This window comes from Epinephelus fuscoguttatus, linkage group LG14 (assembly GCF_011397635.1).
Source record: "Epinephelus fuscoguttatus linkage group LG14, E.fuscoguttatus.final_Chr_v1".
Classification (NCBI taxonomy): domain Eukaryota; kingdom Metazoa; phylum Chordata; class Actinopteri; order Perciformes; family Serranidae; genus Epinephelus; species Epinephelus fuscoguttatus.
Window position 1 is genome coordinate 23,243,276 of NC_064765.1, and position 22,368 is coordinate 23,265,643.

The following is a 22,368-nucleotide window of genomic DNA, read 5'->3' on the forward strand; positions in this document are numbered from 1 at the left end:
ATTTTTGGACTGTCTTAGACCATAGAAATAACATTTATGAATTTTGAAAATGGCCGTAGTTCCCCTTCAGGTCCAACTGAAATTACATTGCTTTTTTTGTCTACTTAAGCATACATAGCTGCTCTGTTTTCCTTTGAGGGAAGAAATCACAAGTCAGGGGGAATGAATACATATTTTATTTCATGATAGTTTTATATTAATTTCATGGAATACCACTGGGTATCCGTAGAAAACTTGTGTAGATACAGCTGATTACATTTTGCATTACACAGTAGCATCAGAATTCTAAATGTGAGTTCAGGTGGACTTTCTTTTTCTTGTGGAAATAGCTACAGTCCCTTCTCTCTTACCCCGCTTTTGCATTTAGCCCACACTGTACCTCTGCTCCCGTGTAAGTGCTCCTGTGCTCCTTATGGTCGAATTTCACCATTGTGCTCAAGTGCACTATTTATTCGCCCTCCCCCGAGGCAACAGAAAAGGAATAGTGCACTACAGTCTCAATGGGGTTCACTGCCAAGGAAAACAGCATATCTCTCCTCTGAGAGCCTTGAGTCTGAGATGCAGAGCTGATGTGCACCAATGCAGACATTGTAGTTAGTATGAACAGCCATTCTTGTTTTTCAGAATCTTTCATAAGACCTAAAGAGTTCACATACTATAGTCGAGTTCCTTTTTTCACTCTTGAGATTGAAGCTATTCACCTATCAAGTGTTATTCACTTTAGCCAAATCAATGTCCTGAGGATTATCTGTGTAATCAACTTTACACAAGTCTTTACTGTAGACATTTAGATTGTGGTAGCCTATTTGGTCACACTCAATAGAATCTAAATGCTTTTTTAATGGTCTCTGACGAATTTTTAGATTGAAGATTGTTAGTCTTTGGAAAAGGATTGCGGAGTGCCAACACTCCTCTGGGCAGGCTAGTTCAATACGTGCCTGGAAATGGGCATTTTGTTCTCTTTTTAATAGTGCTTTGTGGAGCTAAGTAACACTAGAATTGGCTGCTGAGTGCCGGCAGTGTGTGAAGCATGCTGGCAGCTTAAAACATTGCGTTGGCGGGGGTGGAGGCGGTGGCGAGGGGGGCAATGTCAACACCCACATAGTCTGTCTGCTCCAGGCTCTCGCCTCTGCAACCATTGACTCCCCCCTCACTCCATATCTCACCCCTCTCACATTGCTCTGAGGAGAGAAGGAAGGAAACAGGACAGAATACGATCACACTGCCATGCCTCTATGGTACCAGGCCAGGATAATAAACCAGCTATTTGAAGGTGTAATTCATTGAGGGGTGAGCATTGAATGGTCACTCCGGTTTTATTTTTGTCTTAATTTGTGAGTGACAGTGCCTCAGACAGCTTGGGCTTGATCTTGGACTCTGTTTTTCCAGTCCTGCCCTTTCTTATGTATCGAGCTGTCAGGGAATTCCAGGAATGTCTGGCCTTCTTTTCCCTTTTTAAAATGTTTTTATTTCCACAAACCAAGAAGAGAGATTTAATAGAATTTATAATTTTATGGATAGCCTCACGCAGCTTTTATATATGAAACTGAAAAAACAGATTGTACTTTTTGATCTCCCATTTAAGTTTAAATCTTTAGTGCTTTGATGGGATCATACATTTCTTCTTGGCCTTTCTTATATTGTTTCCTTCCTTCCTTCATACGTCACAATATGCATTTTAGTACAGCTTTTACATTTCAGCTATGCACATAACAGATTATTAATTCATAGAAGGAGGAATATACAATAGCTTTTGTTCGAAATCTTATTCTGAATCTCTCCAGAAAATACACAGCTCCCTTTATCTTTCCATTTGTCACTGGCTCGCTATACAAAAAGCTCTCTTGTACCCCAGTACTCTGAGCCCTTGGTTTGGCATTCACCTCTTATTGCAGTGAAATGTCTTTAATAAGATATTAGGATAAATTGCCTTGATTTCACCTCGGCGCTGTTTCTTATAACACAGAATTTCCTGTGTCCCCCCTCCCCCCTACACACGGGGCCACGGTTTGTGCCAAACATACTGAAACTGTTAAGCACACTGGCTCTTTAAGCAACCACAGGGGTGAAGTATGATGGGTTTTCAAAGAGTAGCATGGCTCTTTGAAGTGCCGCTGCCAGGATCTACCAGGTATGCCTCATCAGCACTCTGAGAGCTGCTGCCTCACTCCAGTGTGCTGACAAACAGAGGGGCTTTGAAGCGTACTGCACGTCTTCATGTGTCCGCTGTGAGGTGAGGGATAGCTTCCGGTGTTGGACCTCCTGAAACGTTTATGATGATTTCCATTCGATGTACCTGTGAAATGATGTGAGCCTTTTGAGACGCTCAGACAGTCAGACACTCAGACTATTAGTCAAGGAGTCAACCTCAAAAACACTTAGGCTACACATTTCCAGACGGACAAGTTGGCCTAATCGTTGTAATAATTTTGTACTTTTTCAAAGTAGTATCTTAGTTGTTGGTGGTTTGGTTTACTTCGAGTTAGTTAGACTTGAAGTATGTGATGGAGCTCCAAGTTTATCTTGTATCAAGTCAGTAGCAGATCATGGCTGGTCCTCCACACTCATATTAGTCATATGAACACTCATTAATGTGTCTTGAGCTGCATTAGCACCACGGCCACAAAAATTGTCCTCCCCTTTTTCTTCTCACTGTCCGTACAAATGACCGCAAAACTATTACCTCCGCAGTGTTGCATTCACTCCAGCACAGCTTGAACTGAGAAATACCACAACGCTGCTTATGCAGGGTATTTTTAGTTCTGTTCAATACTTTGTGAGATTGATGTTTGACTTGGTCGAATTTTGTAAGGACATACAATTCCAAAGGATTTTATGACAGCCCATTTGCTGAACCAACAACCCAACTAATCAGAAAAGCTCTGGTGAAAATTTAAAACTTCTTTTATGGAGGACAAAGTCTCCACAAAATTGGTTTGATGTCTCTCTGCCTTTGAATTTTAAAAAGAAGTTTTTATTTACTTTGATTGGAGCCAGATGTGGTAATAGGGGGGAGAAACCTTTGGGGTAAGAAAGAGTGAAATTCCAATGAGTCCATATAGGTTATTCCGCAGATACACACACCTTTACAGCAGTACACATCCCACCATGTGCAGTATTAACATGTGTATTTCACCTTATGTGTGACTGAAGCTGACAAACCATTACATTAATTATGTTTTTTGTATAAGGTAATTTCTAAGTAATCTCTTAGAAACTACCAGCTTCTTAAAACTATATGTTCACCATCAAACTTGATAAATGTCTTACAGGTGCAGTCAGCGATTCTAATCCGTCACATTTTTTGTCAAATTCAGCAAATATTTCCTTGCAGTCTGCTACCTGTCTGTTCTGTGTGTGCACTGTAAAAGTACACAGCTCTGGCTCTTTAAATGAGAAACACTCAAAGTGACTCGGACTAAGCAACACAACACTATTCCATTTAATGTCATCTTTCATGTCCTTGCCCCCGAGGAACAGAGCTACACCGTGATAGTAATGAAGCGTAAATAACATCATCAGAGATATTACTGAAGCTTTCGAAGCTACGCTGACAAGAGGGGTGTATTGAGTTTTAATATCAATAATTGTGCTACAGAATCACAGACTCTACATTTGACGACTTTAGTAATGTGTGAATTGTAGGTCTGAAGGGCCAGCCAGTCAAAAGCAATTAGCGATGCCAACAACAGGAAGTCACTGCAGCACTGTTTCTTTACTCTGCTGTGACAGTAAACTGAATATCTTTGGGTTGTGGACAAAAGCAGACATTTGAGGACACGTCATTTTGGACTTTAGGAAGCACTGGTTGACATTCCCCTCCATTTTCTGACATTTTATAAACCAGTGGTTCCAAACTGGTCTAGCCCTGAGGTCCAGATTACTCTTAGTCATAAGTTCAAGGTCCCACAGTTTAGTACATGCAGTGTCATATTTGTGTTTGGCCATGTCATCGAGCTAGTTTGCGGTCTATGTCAAGTAGCTGTCTGTTAGTCACTCACTCTACAGCAGAAAATGGCACTTTAAAATAAAAAGCTCTGTGCTGGAAATTCACTATACTTAAAAATGAAGTGTGTTTTTTTTTTTTTTACAAACTTTACATTTTCACGAGTCATGTGCAGTCCATTCAGAATGGGCCCATGACCCACTTTTGGACCACAACCCACCAGTTGGGAAACAATGTTATAAACCAAACAACTAACTGATTAATTGAGAAAATAATAAACAGGTTAACTGACAATGCAAATAATCATTTGTTGTGTCCTCATTACAAATAGAGCAGTTTTTAGGGGCCAAGTGGTATATTAAATTGTACTTTCCATCATATTTAAATGTAGGTATTATTTAGCTTTATTTATATATGCATATAAATGTACATATATGCAGTAAAATCTCAATTTTCATCATTATTAAACAGCTGAACATAGTCCATATTATCTTCTTTTACTCTTCAATCTAAGTGGGTCTAACTGGCAAGATAGTTTTGTCAGCTGCTTTGATTAGCTATGCGACTAATTGATTTTTGTCGGCATTATTATTCATTTTTTTGTTATTATTCACTCATCTTTGTTGTAATCTTTGGAAGTCAAACCACTAAGGTACCTTTGCCTTTCAGTTTTTTAAGTAGAGTTATCCCCTGGGCTAAGACCTCGAACTAGTCATCAGTCCATGCTGCAGATTTCAGGATAATCTGGGTGTTACTCAGCAAAGTTATCCAGATAACTCAGTAAATCTGTTTATTGGAGCAGACCTCTTGTAGTTTCAGGATCCCACATTGCTCACCACTGCACTTAATAAAGCATCAGCATCTTTGTCTAGACTGCTCCCACAACCAATCCCTAGACAGGCTTTTTTTTAATGTATTTTAAGGACAGCTCTTCTGAGTGTCATGTTGTTGCAATAAAACAGAGTAAACAAACAACTGAGTAATGGCTGGAAATACCCTCACACTCTTGAGGCGTCTGATGTTTACACTGACCAGGCAGGGCTTTGAGATACTGTGGCATGATGTCATCTCAGACAGTCCATTTTCCCACATTCACACAGAGTTAGATTGATGCCGCACATGTGCTCAACTTGCACTGCTGTGTTGTTCTACAGTAAGTCATATCAGCATATTAAAGGATGGCGGGCGCGGCAGGGAGTAAGCTGACACCAACGAGCAGTAGTCCGACAGGGAGGGAGGTCCCCAGGTTGTTAGAGCTCCACACATGTGCTTTGCTAGTGATGAGAAACTCAGATGTAAAACTGTTCTTCTCTACTGCGTGTCCCATCATTGCTGGTTTTAAATTCATGGTGATCTGGTAGTATTTTTTTGCGTGGTGTTGTGTTGACAAGCCCTGTCTGAAAGGACGTCTCCTTGGGGCCCTACTGTGACATTGTAGTCATGGAAAGCATATGCGCCTGACCGGAGAAAAAGTCCGTTTTAGACCATTTGCTAATAAAATGGTAGCACTGAAGGTCCCTGTGGTCCAGTGTGCAAACTGCTGCCAAGCTAAAGGAAATGACTGCTGTAAACAAAGAACGAGTTCTTGTTTTGTCTCCTGGCGTTGTAGGATCTCTGGCCTTGCGAGCTTCACAGACAAGCCTTTGTTTCCAGAAGCTAAAAAAATGGAATTGGCCCGTGGTCACACCAGTTGTTTTTGCAATATATGTGCCATTATGTGAACTGAGAAATGCATGGGTGGATAGCATGTTCACATGAGTTTAAGATCCCTTGTGTCTTTGTTTGGCCACACAGGGCAGGAATATGTTTTCACTTGAGCGACACAAGATTATTATCCCACAGTGTGTATTGTTGTTCAAGATTAATTGAATTCTAATTTTAGAGCTTATCATAGTTTGGCTCTAAAAATATAGCAGCTATTGTGATTTTAAGTCTACAGTGTTTCCTCTTACGCTAGACCAATGGACAAATGTTATTGCATGTAACGAGAGGAATTTCCAAGAATTTTTTTTGTGATTATGTCCCCCAGGGATCCGATTTCTTCAACGGCACTTGTATATCTCTCTCTTTTTTTTTTTTTTTTTTTTTTCATATTTTTTTCCTTGTAGCTCCCAATAGTGGCATTATTTTTGGCTAAGGTGGTTCATATACAGCGGCACACCAGATTAAATGTAGACTCAATTTAAGCGTGTCTGAAGGGGAGGCTCACCTCATTGCTTTAACAGAGGCCAAAAGAAGGAAAAAAAAGAGGCTGAAACAGGCTTAGTTCTAATGACAGATAATCCAGTTACAAACTCGTGGAGCTCGTCAAAAGGTTTGCTTTCCAGGTTGTGGCTTTGTGATGTGAATGGAACGTGAAGCTCGGGGAGCACTGAGGCAAAGAGGAAAGGTTTTTAGTTCAGCCTGTGTTTGCCACAGGTTTGCCCTCCACTTTGACTCTGATTTGCACACTTTGACTTGAGGCTTCTGTGAGCCCAACAGCCACCAATCTTGTCCTTTTTACTTTTGGCTAGTGGTGTTTCAACTCAGCATGGGGGAAGTAATTAGCTGCTGCCACATCTCTGCCTTGGTTGGATGGTAAAATAACTGACAAGGAAAAGATGGTAACACATAGTGTGCTGCAGTATAATGGCTTACTATTAAGCCACTGAGGCTTGCACCATCTTGCAGTTTTGCAGGTAATTATTAGCTATTATGACAGCTCAGTACCAGCTTCACTTCGGACATTCGTATGTAATTATTTCAACATCATGCTTGCACTCCTGCCTCTCAGTACATGCTATATTTTGTCACACCTCTTCCTACCTTTTCTCCTCTCTGAGTTTCTGTAGTGGCTCTCAAACATTGTTCATGTCCAGGACCCCTAAATTGATGCACATTAGGTCACAGACCCTCATTTGATAAGGTTTCACTTCAGGGACCTCCATTTGAAACGATTTTGACACTTGATATTTGTCACATTTGACGAGATAACTGTGTAGGAAGTGAAACCTATGATCAGAATAGTCACTCTTATAACTCTTACCCACACTGGGCTCACTTCTACAGTTCTGTGAATTAGATTTTGGGGACCTCCTACTGGTCTACACTCTATGTCTAAATTAGGTTTAACCATTACCAAATGTATTAAACTACCAGTGGATCAATAACAAAGAATGTTTCCGGGCTGTAGTAAAATTGTCACATCTTAGCTTCACATAACTTTGCAGCAGTCTTTTAATATTTTTGGAAACACACTTATTTGCATTTTTGCCGAATGCTAGATAAGAAAACCTCAAAATGAATCTGCAGCCAGTTGCCTGTTATCTTAGCTAAGCATAGATAGTAGGAATGGGGAAACAGCTAGACTGGCTCTGTCCAGAGGAAACAGTTATCCACCTAACAGCACCGTCAGTCTCCAAAACAGACAGACATTGAAGTGGTATTGATCTTCTCATCTGACTCTTCTCAAGAGCCCCAGTGAAAAAAGTAATATTGAACTGACACATGTTCGTAGGTGGCATTAACATAGACTGTAAATATAATGGACGTTGCTAAGACGACAGCACCCACTGGCTTGTGGACTCCTGTTTTGAAGCCTCCAGTCTGGCATTTCGGCCGTCGCCATCTTGGGTTTTGGAGCTAGAAGTGACCATGTTTGGGAAAGAGGCTGGCACTGTGAAGGAGCAAGAGGTGTATCTGGCTAAGAAGCCGAGGACACAATCCGCAGACAGCCTATCATTCAAAGAGGTCCGGCCTTAATAACACGTAATTTTAAGCCTCAATAAAATGTAAATGTGTGAGCTATATAAAAATTCACCTCCGGTACAGTTGTGATGAAGAGGAAAATTAGCTATAGAGACCAAAACCATTTTGTGTACCAGGCTGTGAACACGTTTGGCCATTTTAACATGAGTGTCTGTGTATATTGAATAGCTTCTGGAGCCAGCCTCAAGAGGCCACTCCCGGAGCTGCAGTTTTTGGCTCTTCATTCTTCAGCCCCAGAGGTTGCCGCTTGGGCATTAACTGCAAAGCTACATAGTTTGTGTGATTAAGGAGTGAAGTTGATGTGTGTTTTTGTTGATTGTGTTTCTCTCAACTTTTCCCTGACCTCTTCATTTCTGCTCTCCAAGCCACAGGCCACTGAAGGATGAGGAGGGTCTTTGGGATGGGCAGATGCAGAGTGCCTACAGCTTGGTGACAGGGGTGAACCCCCTGCAGCGCTACCAGCCCACCCAGGGAAGCTACCAGCTTCAGTTTGCTATCCAGAAACTGCAACAGCAAAGACTTCAGTCTCAACAATTTCTGGACCAGAGCAAATGCAGACACCAGGTATATAGTACTTTATGTTCATGGTGAAAATGATACTGGGTTCACTGATTAATGTTGAAGGCGAATTCCCCACAAGTGTCCTGTCCACAAAGCACAGTGAGCTGGTAACAGTCAACTTTCATCCTCAAGTACATGATAGCTGGGTGGTTACTTTCAGACACATGGGCATGAATTTAAGTACTCTGGTTGAAAAATGGTTTCCCTGCAACAGCAACATATACCTGGAATTTGTTGTAGATTTGTTTTAACTCCTCATGATTTGTTCCTTTAAAACGCTCAGATCTTTTTGGTTTTGATGAATTATGATATAGCAAAAGAGTTGAGAAATGTGTTGCTCGGCTTCTTTTGTTTTCCTTTGATGCCTTACTTTAATATCAACACCACATGGATGAAAACTGAACAACGTGTATGAGAACTATTGAGCTATAACTCAGGAAAACCCTCATATTTGTGTCTGTACAGAATATTCCCTTACCTAAGCACAGTGCCGTCCAAAATAGTACAAAATAGACCCACATCAAGGGGAAAGCTTTCATGTTAGCATTTACAAAGCTATTCTGAGATTCCCTTTCCAAACCACTTAACAAAATGGTGTTCGGTGGGAATATCCTCCTCAACAGAAGCTCATTCCTGGAGAGCCGAACATGACTCCTCACCCCAAGATTACATTGTTTGGCTGAGTGACTCTGCTAGGTTTATATTGGAAGGTGAGTAATCAAGGAATGCTGCCCATGAGGGCACCAAAGAGGCCCTGGTGCAGAGTCCATTATGAGTTTGAAGTCTTTACAGTTCATATCAGATTTGAGCTCCATTTGGGTTCCCATTACAACACAAATAAAATTCTGGGATATGATTTTCTCAGCAGTTGTAATGTAGCGACAAAAAACCTTTTAGTCATGCCTGACTAGCCGTGACAGATGTGATTTGGCTGTTTTTAGGGGGAGATTAGAAAGCGAGAGAGGTCTTGGTCATTTTGCGCAGCATAATTTTAATGTTTAGAGAACAAAGATAGGCCCCCCGTTTTTCTGTACAGTTGCTTTGAAAGACGATCTTAACAGGAAGAGTGTATTCACTTTCCAGAGGATTTTGTGGAGTCCATCTATGGATGGAGAGAAATGGAGACAGGAGAGTGCCATGGGACAGCTTTCAGGGTGGAATGATTGGATGCACCCGCTTTTTTCCAATCTGTCCTGAGTAATGCAGTTGCTCTCACGTCATTGTTTTTTCATCATCATGGTTGGGCCTTAATTAATGCAATTGAGGTGATATTTCTCTTGGCTTGGTCCAGCAGCCTTACGCAAGGCACTTTATGAAAGTGATCCCATGCCTTTCCTCTGTTCCATTCCCCTTTTCATTTCGTCTCATAGTTTGAACACAGTTGACCAAGTTTCCGTTATTGCTGACATGTCCCATCATACTCCTGCATGTGCTCTGTACAGCGGAGCCATCCTGCTGTTCAGCACTCACAAACTGAGGTCATCGGAAGGCTGACTCTGGATATGGTGTCTCACCATCAAATCAGACAACCCTCCCTAAAATCCTCGCCATCCCTCCCCGTTCGGTCCGCCCACATGGGTTTCTCTGCCAGTCTGATCTGGCAATGTGTATCTAAGATTGGTTCAGGAATTAGTCAGTGACTTGACTACTCTGTAATGGTATGAGAGCAGAGCTCTGGTCTTTGGATACAAATGCATTTCACATCCTTCAACTCACCTTGCTGGCTTTTCTGGCCTCATGGAAAAATTAATTGATGATTTTGGATAATCTGAAGACACAAAAGGAAGTGCTTCATCTAGTGTGAGTGCTCGTGTATGAGTGTGTGCTTCTCTGAGAAGAGAAAGAGACAGGGGGCTGTTCCGGCGCTCCAGTCCACGTTCCAGTTACTGGGTGCAGACTGCACGGCTCCTCCACAGGCTTGGCTCTGAGCCACCTGGCAGCCAAAGAAAGGTGCCCTTCCTGGTCCCGCTCAAACTGAATTGCGGCCATAGGCCTCGCAACCTGGAAACTCAGCTTCTCATTTATCAACACACAAATTACATCAGATATTCCCTGTCACACTGCCGGCCCTTTTGAACGGCTGCACTGTGAGGCTGGAAAACCATTAGCTTGTTAGATAGCCGTATAAAGCTGCAGAGAAAATAGCATAGACGTGAGACGTGGAAGGAATGTATGCAAAGAATTCCCCAGCACTGCAAGGACAGAGTGAAATGTGGATCTAAAATATTATGTCAGAAAGAAAATGGTATTTTCCCCCCTTCCCAAGCCTTTGAAGAGGTCTTGTACAAACAAATAAATAATGTGAAGAATTCGCTTTTCAGTCCAGCCATCTGCAAAAAAATGTTCTTGTTTTGATACTGGATGGCATTTCATTAATATCGGCACTATTTCATGTCAAGCACTTTGATATTTCATAAATGACCAGAGACTATATTTTTGTCCCATGACTAACCCATTCCAAATGTGATTGCACTTCCTTATTCCTCTTTTGGAATTGTGTTTGATTTTTTTAAACAGTACAGTACATACATACCGTAGCATACTTTCAAAAATATGTGCAATACATGGACATTATGCATGTATTCATATACGTAAGGATCTCTGCATCCATGCAGTGAGAATATCCTGATTCAAAACAACCATATATTTGAATTTTCACCTAATTATCATTATGTATGATCCCAAACCAATACTATTCTAAAATACATTAAAGTATCCTGATTTTATTTTAATCACATGCCCTGCTGCAGAACACTTAACCTCGTGTAAAGATATACTATGCAGGATTTTCCTAAAATACAATTTATAGACTCATACAAAGGTAATTCCATCTCAATCATCAGTTATGACCCAATAGATGTGTGTAGTGATGTATTTATCTGTAAAGACTCTGCCTGTATTTTTTTTTTCTTCTCATTTTGTTATGTTAGGGATGTTTAGGACGTGAATGGGTGTGTACCCCCACATCACACAGGTGAGATCGGGAGTTTATAAAAAGGTAGTGACCAGGTGCCATACTGTTAGCAGCATGCATTTGAAAGGCACAGTGCTGAAAAACGTCAAACAGAAGTCAGTATGAGGTTGGATTTTATTTCCACTGTTGCTGGAGATACTGTTTGCAAACAGTAACCGACAATGCCTGCATAGTATACCTTTAAGAATATAGAAAATTAAACATTGATTGTTGTGATTTGTATATTTTTATTGCATTTTTGTTAAAAAAGAACCAGATTTTATCCAGTTTTTACATGCCCTTGATAATGCTTTGGGAGATCATAGTAATTAAAGTTATATGTACTTAAATTCTGGATTAAATCTCCTGATCTTTCAATCAAGACTTAATTGAAGGTGATTTTAAGATGTTTTTTATGAGCAGGATTACTACTTAGGGCAAAAAGAATACAGTAGATTCAGTTTGATGTAATGAAAGTCAGTTAATCATGTATTGAATTTCAACATTTCTTTACCAAGTAGATTTCAAAGTATCAAATCCATAATGAGCATACAGATCAGCTTACAATCAACCACAGATTTCATATTACTTTCATATATTAGAAGGAGTAGTGGTCCTAGGATTGATCCCTGTGGAACACCACAAGCTCCTTGATCTTTAATATACTTACTTTACTTTAAACATCGATATATTGAAAAGATATCTATTTAGAAGTTGCTTTTAACAGGGTCACTGCAACAATCTTTTAGGGACTAAGTTCTAAAGGTACTGAGAGCCCCACTGCTATTATTTTTGTAATGGGTGTTCATGGCATCTCAGTTGTTGTAAGAAAAAGTTGTAATTTGAACCATCTCACACATCCACAGGAGTCCAAGAAATGCTGGCACACATGTTGGGATCACTTCAGTAATCCCTCTGGCTCGACCAGCTTTGGTCCAAAGTCATTTTCTGACCTGCCACTCTTCAAGCATCAACAAGCATTTTTTAATCCTCTTAAGTTTGTTGGGTTGAGATAAGTTAAGGTAATGTACACTGGTCAGCTGGAGACAGTTAATTTGGCTTCCATTTCAAATTTTGTCTAAAATAGAACAGTTCTACAAAGCTGGAAGTAAACTAGACCCAAACATTATCAAATGTGCCTGATCACATGCTTTTCACATGTGAATGACCCTGACAGCAAAAATGCATAAACAGTTATCTGATCTATGCAGTGCTTTGTCCCATTGTCATTACTATTGTTTGATCAATGAGTAATCATTGTTAATAGCTGCTCTTACAGGCCTCATACTGCCTGACTATAAATCAAGGTTATCAAATTGAGATGATAAATGCAATACCCTTTGTTATTAATCACTATTTTATCATTTATTATCTTGTTTTGATCTTTGTTTCTATTGTTACAGGTCACTAAAAATTACATAATGTAACTTCCTTGTATGCCTCCAATGTTTTATATCCAAAATTGTCGAAAGTATTTTCATTGTCTTAATGATGCTGACATTTTTTTCTTGTTTCTTAGGCTCAATTTCCAGAGCAGACACATACTTCACATGCCCAGGCTCCCACGAACTCATCCAGCTGCCCTCCATCCAGCTTTCATGTTCGGCCCAATCACGGTCATGTCCACAGCCACATCCAAACCTGTGTTAGTCCTGCTCTCGCCCCAAAGCCGCCCAGCAGTGCCAGAGAGAGACAGACCAGGAAAACAGCAACAAAGCGCCTCATCAAGTAAGACCAGCCTTCAGACTGAATGCATTTACTTCAGATTTACTTGTTTTGAACTCCTGATGCTACTTAAATCCAGTATAGCTGAGAGTTTACCAGAGTCACTACGTTATTTATTGCACATTAAGGGATTGCAGTGGGGATGACATTGATTGGCCGCTGCTTGGAGATTAAGAAAAAAATCCTTGGGATTGGTGAGTTCAAGAGGACATGGCTAATGCTAACGAGAGTTAGAATATGTGCGTAGTGGAGTGCTCCCAGTCTTTTGGCCGCGGGGTGTATCTGCCTGTTCAGTAAACAACCTCATCACAGGCCTGATTTCTGCCTGAACCGTAAACAAAGCGTGGTTCAGTGGAAGGGCCCCGGGCTCCGAGCATCGTTTAATTCCTGTTTGGTTTGGAGATAAGCTGAAGAGCACAGAAGGGAAAATAAAAGGAAAGGAGTGAAACAGGGCTGAACTGCCAGCTATTTCCCTCACTTACTTTATGACTTTATTACTGCAACATCTGGCCAAATTACACAACAACAGCAAACCTTTGTGATCGGGGCTGATTGTTTGTTTAAAGCACGCTGTTGCAGTTTGAAGGACTCTTCACACTGCGTAAGAGGGACGGAACAAAGAGTGTTTGTGTTCTATATGACTGAAGCCCATACTGTTGCTAGCTTGCTGACACTCTAAGCAGTAGAGTTGAGAATAGCAGGTAGCACTGAGCAGAGCCCTTGCTCTGCTGACGTGTTACATTTAGTCATCCTACTTGACTGGACAAACTGTAGCTGGCAAGTGAACAGTTAAGAGGGCAGGGGTGCAGCACAGGGGTTGTAGAATAGGTTAGGGCAGCCGGGTAGGTGCTGTGTTTGCTCCTGTGTGTGTGTGTGTGTCTTCCTGGCAGTTGCCGTGTTTACCCTCTGCATGTGGAATTCCAGAGCCCCCTCACACTCTCCTCTGTCCTGCATTTTTGTGGTCGACCAGTGTGACAGGGGAGAGTGTGGGAAAAACGGAAGCTTCAGGACCAAAAATGCACTGATGGAAACAATGAAAAGAAAGAATAAAGAGAGGGGAAAAGAAAGAATGACAGAGAAAAGTGAACCCTGTCCAGGAGAAAGGAGATGATTGTTTGCAGAAAATGGGGGGATAATAAGTTGCTTCCCTTTATTTCCAGCGCTCATTTTAGGGGCAACTCAATACCTCTGTTATTGAGGCACATCTGAAATGCATCCCAGTGTAGGCCTGAGCTCCTCCAACTCATAATAGAATCACTGTGCTGGGTATGTTCAAACAGTTCAAGGTTATCCAGCCCTTCAAACACCTTCCTGTAGCCAGCTGTTGAATTGTAAAACTGTTGCGTTTGATACAAATTTACCAGCACTGGCCTCGCCTAGTTCCCCCATGAGTAATACACCACTGATGATCACTGACAGTTGTTAGCTGAATCTATTTATCAGAATGACATTTGGTTTTTGCTCTTGTTTAGGAAAGGAAGTGGAGTGAAGATTTCTGTCGATGCAGCCAAATGATTTCCTCTGTTTGGAGGCAAAATCCGACAAGAGTGCTATTCAGTTGACTTTGTCTGAATCTGCTGACTTGGACTGAGTGACTCGTCAGCATTCAGTTTTAATTGAAGATTAAAAGACGCTGAATAGACCTTGGCAAAGAGTGGCAGTGCCTTTGATTTTTAGGCTCAGCTAACACGCAGTACACTTGCTGGAAGCAAATGTGCTTCACGTTGGTATCTACTCAGCAGGGCAGGGCTCTCTAGTCTATCAACATACCACAGCTGCCAACTCGAGGGGCTGCAAGGACTCAAAGTGGTATGACTTCAGTGAAGGCTTTGAAAGGAGCAATTTGTAACACAAATAAATGAGCCTGTTTGGTATTTTGTTTGCAAGGTTTGGCGCGACGCAGCTGTAACTACGGAAACCCGGGCTGTCGTGTGGCATTACTAATAGGGTGACAATTACAGCAGCACCATTAATGTCAGCCTCGCTGCTGCTTTGACTCCCTATTAATCAGCCACAACAGTAGTTATTTTCACAGGATACTGTACACACACAGAAGCTGCCAAAAGTGTGTTTATGGTTAAACTTTATCCCCTTTGGTCAATCTGAATAACATTACTAGCTACCTGAATGTACAAAAAAAAGTAAAGCTACACATCAGCTATGTTTACATAAGAACCTCAGCTCTCTGTGAGTAGTGTGAAATATTCAACTTTAGGATTATATTTCATCCGTGCATGCGTACTGTGAGTTCAAATTTAGTTTCTAGCTGCCGCCTGACTCTTGAAGTGACAGAGTGAGAGACTGTTGACAAAGAAAGTGATGTGAAGAACCCAGAGGTCAAGTTTTTTTTCCCCCTTTTCAATATGAAAGGGGTTGCTTCCTGTCGAGGTATGCCACGCTTAAAGTGGGCCGGTTCTATTTGTGGTTGTGTAATGGTATGAAAGAACAACTGTGCAGCCCCTTACAAGGAGGCAGTGTGTACCCTCATTACCTTGTTAATGCTCCTTTGGCAAGCTGCTGTTATGGGGCGAGAGGTTAATGCCAGCTAAGCTTTATTTATTGTTCCCCCTAAAAAATGCTTAACAGATTTAATGTATAAGGTTACAGACGTGTCTGCTCCTGCTCTACGCTTCACCAGCTCTCATAATGGTTTACTCTTTGAAAACACTGTATTTGCTGTCTGATCATGTGAAAAGGGCTTTGTAATTCCCTGTCTATGATCTCCAGACTCCTTTATGAAGCCCTGCGAGATAAGTATACACTACTGTTACTGACTATTCAGAAAGGCTATGTATACACCTTCTGTGTCTGAGGCCATAGCCCGCAGGTCCTCATAGTCAGTAATCACCACAATAATAATCATGTGAAAATCACATCACCCAGGACAAGGAGCAGGAATTTGCCCCCTTCTTGTTACAATACCTCACGAGAGGCACTCAGCAAACACTTAACCCCCACTAGCCATCGCTGACTGCACACACACACAGAGGCTATTTGAAATACACTCCACTTTTGTCCTGTCAGAAGATGACTCAGACATCATTTAAGCTCAAACATTCACAAGAAAACACTTTACAGCTGTTCATTTATGTATGTTTTCAGCTCAAAGTCGAATAAATACTGAAATACACCAAAAGCTTGGACCTGGACTGTGGAGATAAGCATTGTTTTTTCAGATACAGTTTGCGAATGATCTTTTTGGTCATCACTGACTCTTATCTTGATCAACAGGCAGACGTCCGCAGAAAGTTCAGCCAGTGGAAGTGTGTCCAGTGGCCAGCATGTGGTCTACAAAGCCATCTGTGGTAAAACAGGTGGGTCTGATGCTTCAATACTGCACACACTTAGTACCGCACTGTAACTTGGCCTGTTGGTGCTGTAGTCCTTGGGGGGGGGAGTTATACCCTCTCTATGCCAGTGTCCGTGATTACAGCCAGGCATAGTGGACATTCCCCATGGAGGACTGATAAACACCACGGGATATTTTTAGCCAGGTCCTGCTCGCGTGTTGGTGTGCAGGATGTGTACATGTCTTGCAAACTGTTAAAGATAACTACATTGTCATAACGATAAGTAGTGTCCAAACTTGATTAACAATCTTGTACAAGTAAGGTTTTATTGCTTATTATATTACAATGACTTGTGTCACAGCCCTCTTTAGAGGATATGCCAAGTAGAGTTGAAGCAGCCAGATAAACGCTCTGCAGTGCTGTAATTTGCTATTTGATCATATTGTCTGTGTCCAAGACTAGAGGTCAGATTACTGCTGAAGGATAAAGAGGCATAACAGTGATGACATCTTTCTTTTGTAATGAGATCCAGTGATGGGAACAGTTTGGGCATTCCCATCTGTTGGTCATTCCTACGCAGTCATAATTACTGTCTCTCCGCCAAAAGGGCCGTCCAGTTGTACCCCAGAAATCATACGAAGAGAATGAAAACTGTGGCTCAGCCTTTGCTAAGTTTATTATGAGTAATGCACTGCAATTGCGGGTGCATGCACTCACGTGTGCCCTGTCATCCTGCCCTATTTCCACAACTCTTTCCATTCCGAGCGAAGTGTTGAGCTTACTGCAGTAACGGTGATATTAAGCAGTTTGCTGCCGATGCACACATCTGTTTGCCTGATCAAGAGCTTTTTTCCATAGACCCTACTATACATTAGCATTAGCAGATCACACCATTCATCACATCACGTGAGTGTCACAGTCAAGCAGAAATCAGCTTGTCGGAAAAACACAGTAGCTCTGCACCACCCAGTCTCTCCCCCTAAAATGAGTGCGTGTGTCTGTGACCAGAACATTTCTTTTCATTCTCCCTCTTCCCCCCAAACTATGAAGGCTGGCTTAAGTTAACAAACATCTTATAAACTCATCAATTACTGTAACTGGATCCGTTGGGAGAAGCTTCTGAATTTCATGAATGCATTTTTTCCGTCGTTCAGGGCGCAAGGGGTGGGGGTGGGGGGGTGCTTCACTCTTGACTTTCAAAAAAATGTCTGAACCAAAGGGGAAAAAAATCCCAGTACCAAAACCAGTTAGTAAGGCAGGGTTATCCATGCATTTAGAATCGGACTGGGAGTTAAACAGAGACTCAGTGTTGTGTTTTGGAGGGAGGGGGGGAATGTTATTAGAGGGGGAACAGCCTTTGTGGAGCTTAGGAGTGCGTCAGGTCTTTCTGCCTGCCCAGTGTACCTTTGTAGCGAGATGACTGAGCTCCCCTGATTGACTCTGACAGGGAGTTAGAGCGGGTCCAAATGGAGAGCATTCTCTATGATCAGCTGTCAGCCGTCATTAATCACACTCTCCCTTTATCTCTCTCTTGCGCGCTCTCTTAATCTCTTCCTCTCTTTGCTCATACAACTCTCCCTTTATCCTCTGAAAAGTTTTCCTGCTCGCTCACCCCATTCCCCCTTTTCCTTCCCAACTTCTTCTGCGTTCATTTTTGACACGAGATGAAGGGAGGGCTTCGACGAGGACCTATCAAAGCTTACAAACCTAGATTATATCGACCACATGTTTTACAATGCTTTCCTTGAAGCTCTCTTGAAGTTCTCAGGGCTCCACAGCTGGTGAGTGGGGAGATTTATAGCTTTTTAGTTTAAGGAAATGAATGCTGCACTTGTGCTATTTTAATGGGCGTCTGATCATGTCAGGACGGATAGCTTAGGCCTCTCTCTATCAAAATAAGACTGCGGTGCCCTGTTGGGAAAGGAAGGCAGTTATTGGCTGTCAGCTCCTTTTAGATGTATTATGTCAGTTATTGGATGTTTGATTCGTAGCAGCCACTGATACACAAAGATCCAAACTGTTGAATAAATATGGGAGATAACTGATTAGTCTGTTATTCTGTTTCACTTCTTTGGGGTTAAATCACCATTATATAACTGCTGACATAATTTCTTCTATCATTTGTAGCTCTAAGTGTCATTTGCAGTGGGACATGTCAGAGACAATATTGTCCCTTTATCTTTCTTTTGCTGAGCTGGAGGAAGCTACTTCCAGCGGTCATGTCATCGGATTGGAAGTCGGGGAGATGTTTTCGTTTTCCAGCTCAGTCAGGCCCCACGGTGTAAAAGAGCACCAAAATAAACAGAGTGTGCAGAGAGGGAATGAAAGGGAATACTGTTTGGGAGCACAAACACGGCAGCTCTAACTGTACTTGGAATGCCTTTTCTACTGGATGCCTGGCTGTGAGCCAGCCGATAGCATAAGGAGCGAAGGAGGCTGAGAGAGACGGGAGAGCTAGATGAAAGGCGAAGCGCTGAGGTGACCGAGCAGATCTGATGATAACCGCCTCGACCAAAAATTAAAAAAGATCAACGAATCAACATTTTTGTAAAAAGGAAACAGTGATTCCAGAGAGAAGCAGACAGGGGGGTCTACAGTCTGTGTTTGAAGGATATATCCAGGATGTCAAACTGACTCAGCAGCAACAACAGGTTAAAAAGACAAAGATAGTTAGAAGCTAAAGCCAAACTATAGGCTACAGATCACAGTGTAAAAGTGAACCACCACATCACTGCTGATCGCCACAGAAGACAATGAATATAAAGGGAAACTTTGCCGATACTGAACCAGCTGTGTGTCATCGCAGTATGTGCAGATGAACGGTGTTAGGAAGTCAACCAACAGTGATCTGCGCACAATGTGATGACACACAGCTGGTTGAATATCAGCAAAGTTTCCCTGCTTCCCTTCACTGGTTCCTGTACAGCAGGGTCGGCCTTTTTGTCACTTTTATAATCATTAAAAAGCAAAAGCAGCATGTGTATACATTCAGTAGGCTATATCTTCAGTAGCTAGCTAGCTAACCCTACACTTGTCAGGGTTTGATTTTGGTTTTGGAACAGGGAAGAAAAGTATATCTTTTTCCAACCTCTCCAGGTAACGAGTATCATTAATACATGACGTGCCCCAGGCACAACATTTAGCTCCAAATCCACAAAACCAGCCTGAAAATGAAGGAAATCTGAAACGATTGCATTAGAGTAAATGGAGCACAGCTGTGTTGTTGTTATCTGACCCTGGTCTGAGCCAGCCCGATGCTACGTTATGATTGGCCAGTCTGCGTCCGGGGGCTGGACTTAGCAAAGGGTCAGTTGGGTTAAGGCAAAATAATGGAACAGGTAGAACAGTCTGGTAAATTCAGAAAATTAAATCACTTTACTGTGATGCAGCGTTTAAAATCAGGAAAAGGCAGCACTGACAATATTACAATGTCCACAATCTAATCTAATCTAATCAGCCCTAGTTTTAGTGTGCCCTTTTGAACAGGGTTCCTGTGGATCTTTAGTAAAACTTAAAAGGCATTGAATGCTTTTAGTGTCAAAATGTCTTAAATCAATCTTTCAAAGGTTTAAAAAAAATGCTAAGGCATGGGAGATATGATTTCATAAATAGTTTTTTTTTTTGGATGTTTCAATATTAAAAAAATCTCATAATAACTGGTAACATTTTAAAAAAATAATTTACAGAATGCCTCTTGGATTAACATCACCCAGATCAGGATAGCGGAACCAACAACACTCATATTTTCTTTCTGGCTGTCACTGCACCCTGGATGACATGTGGAAGTGCAAATTTGATGAAATTTGGCTGTTTAACCAAGATTTTGTTGCATTGCTGAGCCCATTACAAGACAACGCATATGAGACTCTGCATACCTTATGCAAAATGTTTTCCAAACTCACCAAAATCGAAATCAAGGCAGTGGAATTTCACATGCAGAGTGAGAAAACAAAAAAAACAGCAAACAAAGTCATCAACAAATGCCAGTTCTGTTCAACCCTTGTCTCCACCATGAGACAAAAAGGTCATCTTTTATGTTACAATAAACATTTGGGCAAAATTGTCCCTAACCCTAAGTAATTGATGTCCTTTCATGTTTTGTACTATAAAATTGATCTTGAGTTTTATTCCAAGTGGCATTAAAAAGTCTTTTAGTCGTAAATCTAACTTGCCTTTGGCTGTAGGAACCTTGAAGTAAAACTCTTTCAGGTTTAACCTTCATATTTCTGTTTGTGCACACGTGGGTGCTGTGGGGAAAAACCTTGTGCTGCCCTTGTACCTCTTTTTATTTATTTTCCTTTCATCCATTGCTTCCCAGGTCTTTCTGTGTACCGCAAGCTGCTCCAGGGCCAGGAACCCGGTCACAGATGACATGAAAGCGACCAGAGGCACGTCCTGCCCCTTTGCCGGCCTGACAGGTGTCTCTGCATGTAACTACATCCTCACAGAGGTGTATTCTGGGAAAGGACAACAGCAACAGATGAAAGCATGCCAGACATCGAACAGGGTCCTATTAATTTCTCTCTGATACAGCCGCAGACATGTGAGAGGATAGTCTGCAAGGCCAGGAATGCCCAGCCTTGACGCAGGTTGGGATTTTGTTTGCTCAGCTCAACATCAGTTGGCCTTTTCAGCCCCCCCCCTCCACCCACTTGGCTACATGCACACATCCCAACAGTTGTCCGCCCTCATTCTCTCCATGCTACCGATGCCACAGAAAGATTTCACTGACAGATAGCCTTCAGCAGATGGCTCTTCAATGCCCTGGTGGCATTTTAACTACAGGATTCAACATTTTATTCATGTGGTAGAATGTGCACTGCTTTTTTTCTCTTCCTTAGTTATACAAGCAGGTGAGATGGGGGTTTGGTAATTAGTTGCCTGAGCAGCGTCTCATCTTGCTGCCTTTCATGAGTGGCTTCTGGCATTAAAACACTCCAACTTCTGATCCTTGTTGGAAGCCAAGTTGTTGCCAAATAATACTCTGTGGTCATTGCCTAAGGATGTGTTTAACTATGGCATCCTTTGCTTGTAGGCTTTAAAAAAGGAGCTTAAATATGATTGGTTGTTGCAAGGATGATGCAACACTGTTGCCAGGAGGTTTAAGTTTTATATCGAGAAAACAGCTGGCTTGTGATTATTCCTGTAAACTGTTGAGATGTTGGTGTTGTTCTCCTTGGATGGACCAAATGTAATGTTTTTGGTTTTATAAGTAAATTATTGCATTAGTATTTATTTATTGTACATTGTCCACCGAAAGGCCTGTTTGGCCATTTCTGTAGCTCAAAGCATAACACAAAGAGGAATTATGGTTATGCACAGCCTTGCCTACAATGGAGGTTAATGCTGCACCAGCAGACCAATATCCTGGTGGATATTCTGTTGCTTGGGACCATATAGCGAGTTCACTCAGGGTGTGTTAACAGAATAAAAAAAATCTCTGTTATATATCAATAGATTCAGCATATGTTTATGATGACTTTGTCAGAAATACTTGAATGTCATGCATGTTTTTGTCATATCAAATGGTGATTATTATCAGAGGGATTTTGCACAGATTGTCGTTTCAATGCAGTAAAACAGAACTGGATTTTATGTTATTTTTTTGTAGTGATTGATGTTGTTGTGGATTTACTGCTACTTTACTATGCCAGTGCATGCTGTGTTACAAAAATCCAATGGTAGACTCCAATTCTCTTGTGGCGATACAAAGTTGTTTACAGTCTGATCATTTAATCTGTTTTGTCGCTGATTGTTTACAACACACAAGCATGAAATGTAATATTTTTGGAATCGTTTCGGCAGTCTGTATCCAACAACACTGAAATGAATACGTAGAAAACATTAAAACATGCTGATCACGTCAGTAAATGTATTTGTTCACCACACATACTGTACACTGGAAGTTGTCACTCACTGGATTTCTTCACTTTGGTCACCTAAATTTACTGTATTACCCTTTAGAATAAAGTGCTCTAAAGTACTTAACGCAAACATAAGAACTCCCAATAATAATGAAATTAGAACAATTCTATCCAACTGTCCATGTTTAATTAAAAAAAAAGGTGTTTCCAAGAGTAATAAGAAAAAAACATTTACAGTTCGTGATCTAGTTAAGTGTTCACTTAGTGACATACGTCGTCTCA

At 41.5% G+C, this 22,368-nt stretch overlaps 1 protein-coding gene across 4 annotated transcripts in view; it reads left to right on the forward strand.

Annotated features, from left to right (window-relative positions):
- The window catches only part of ttll5 (tubulin tyrosine ligase-like family, member 5), a 60,910-nt gene extending 39,003 nt beyond the window's left edge, over window positions 1–21,907 (forward strand). For 3 of the 4 annotated variants that reach the window (XM_049597228.1, XM_049597230.1, XM_049597231.1), the window contains 4 exons: window positions 8,059–8,257; window positions 12,727–12,935; window positions 16,164–16,246; window positions 20,541–21,907. In XM_049597228.1, the coding sequence (XP_049453185.1) occupies window positions 8,059–8,257; window positions 12,727–12,935; window positions 16,164–16,246; window positions 20,541–20,593 (544 nt within the window). In that variant the 3' untranslated portion in view covers window positions 20,594–21,907. The remainder of the gene's footprint in view (window positions 1–8,058; window positions 8,258–12,726; window positions 12,936–16,163; window positions 16,247–20,540) is intronic. The other variant, XM_049597229.1, reaches the window with a different exon arrangement.
- Window positions 21,908–22,368: the final 461 nt, after the last annotated feature.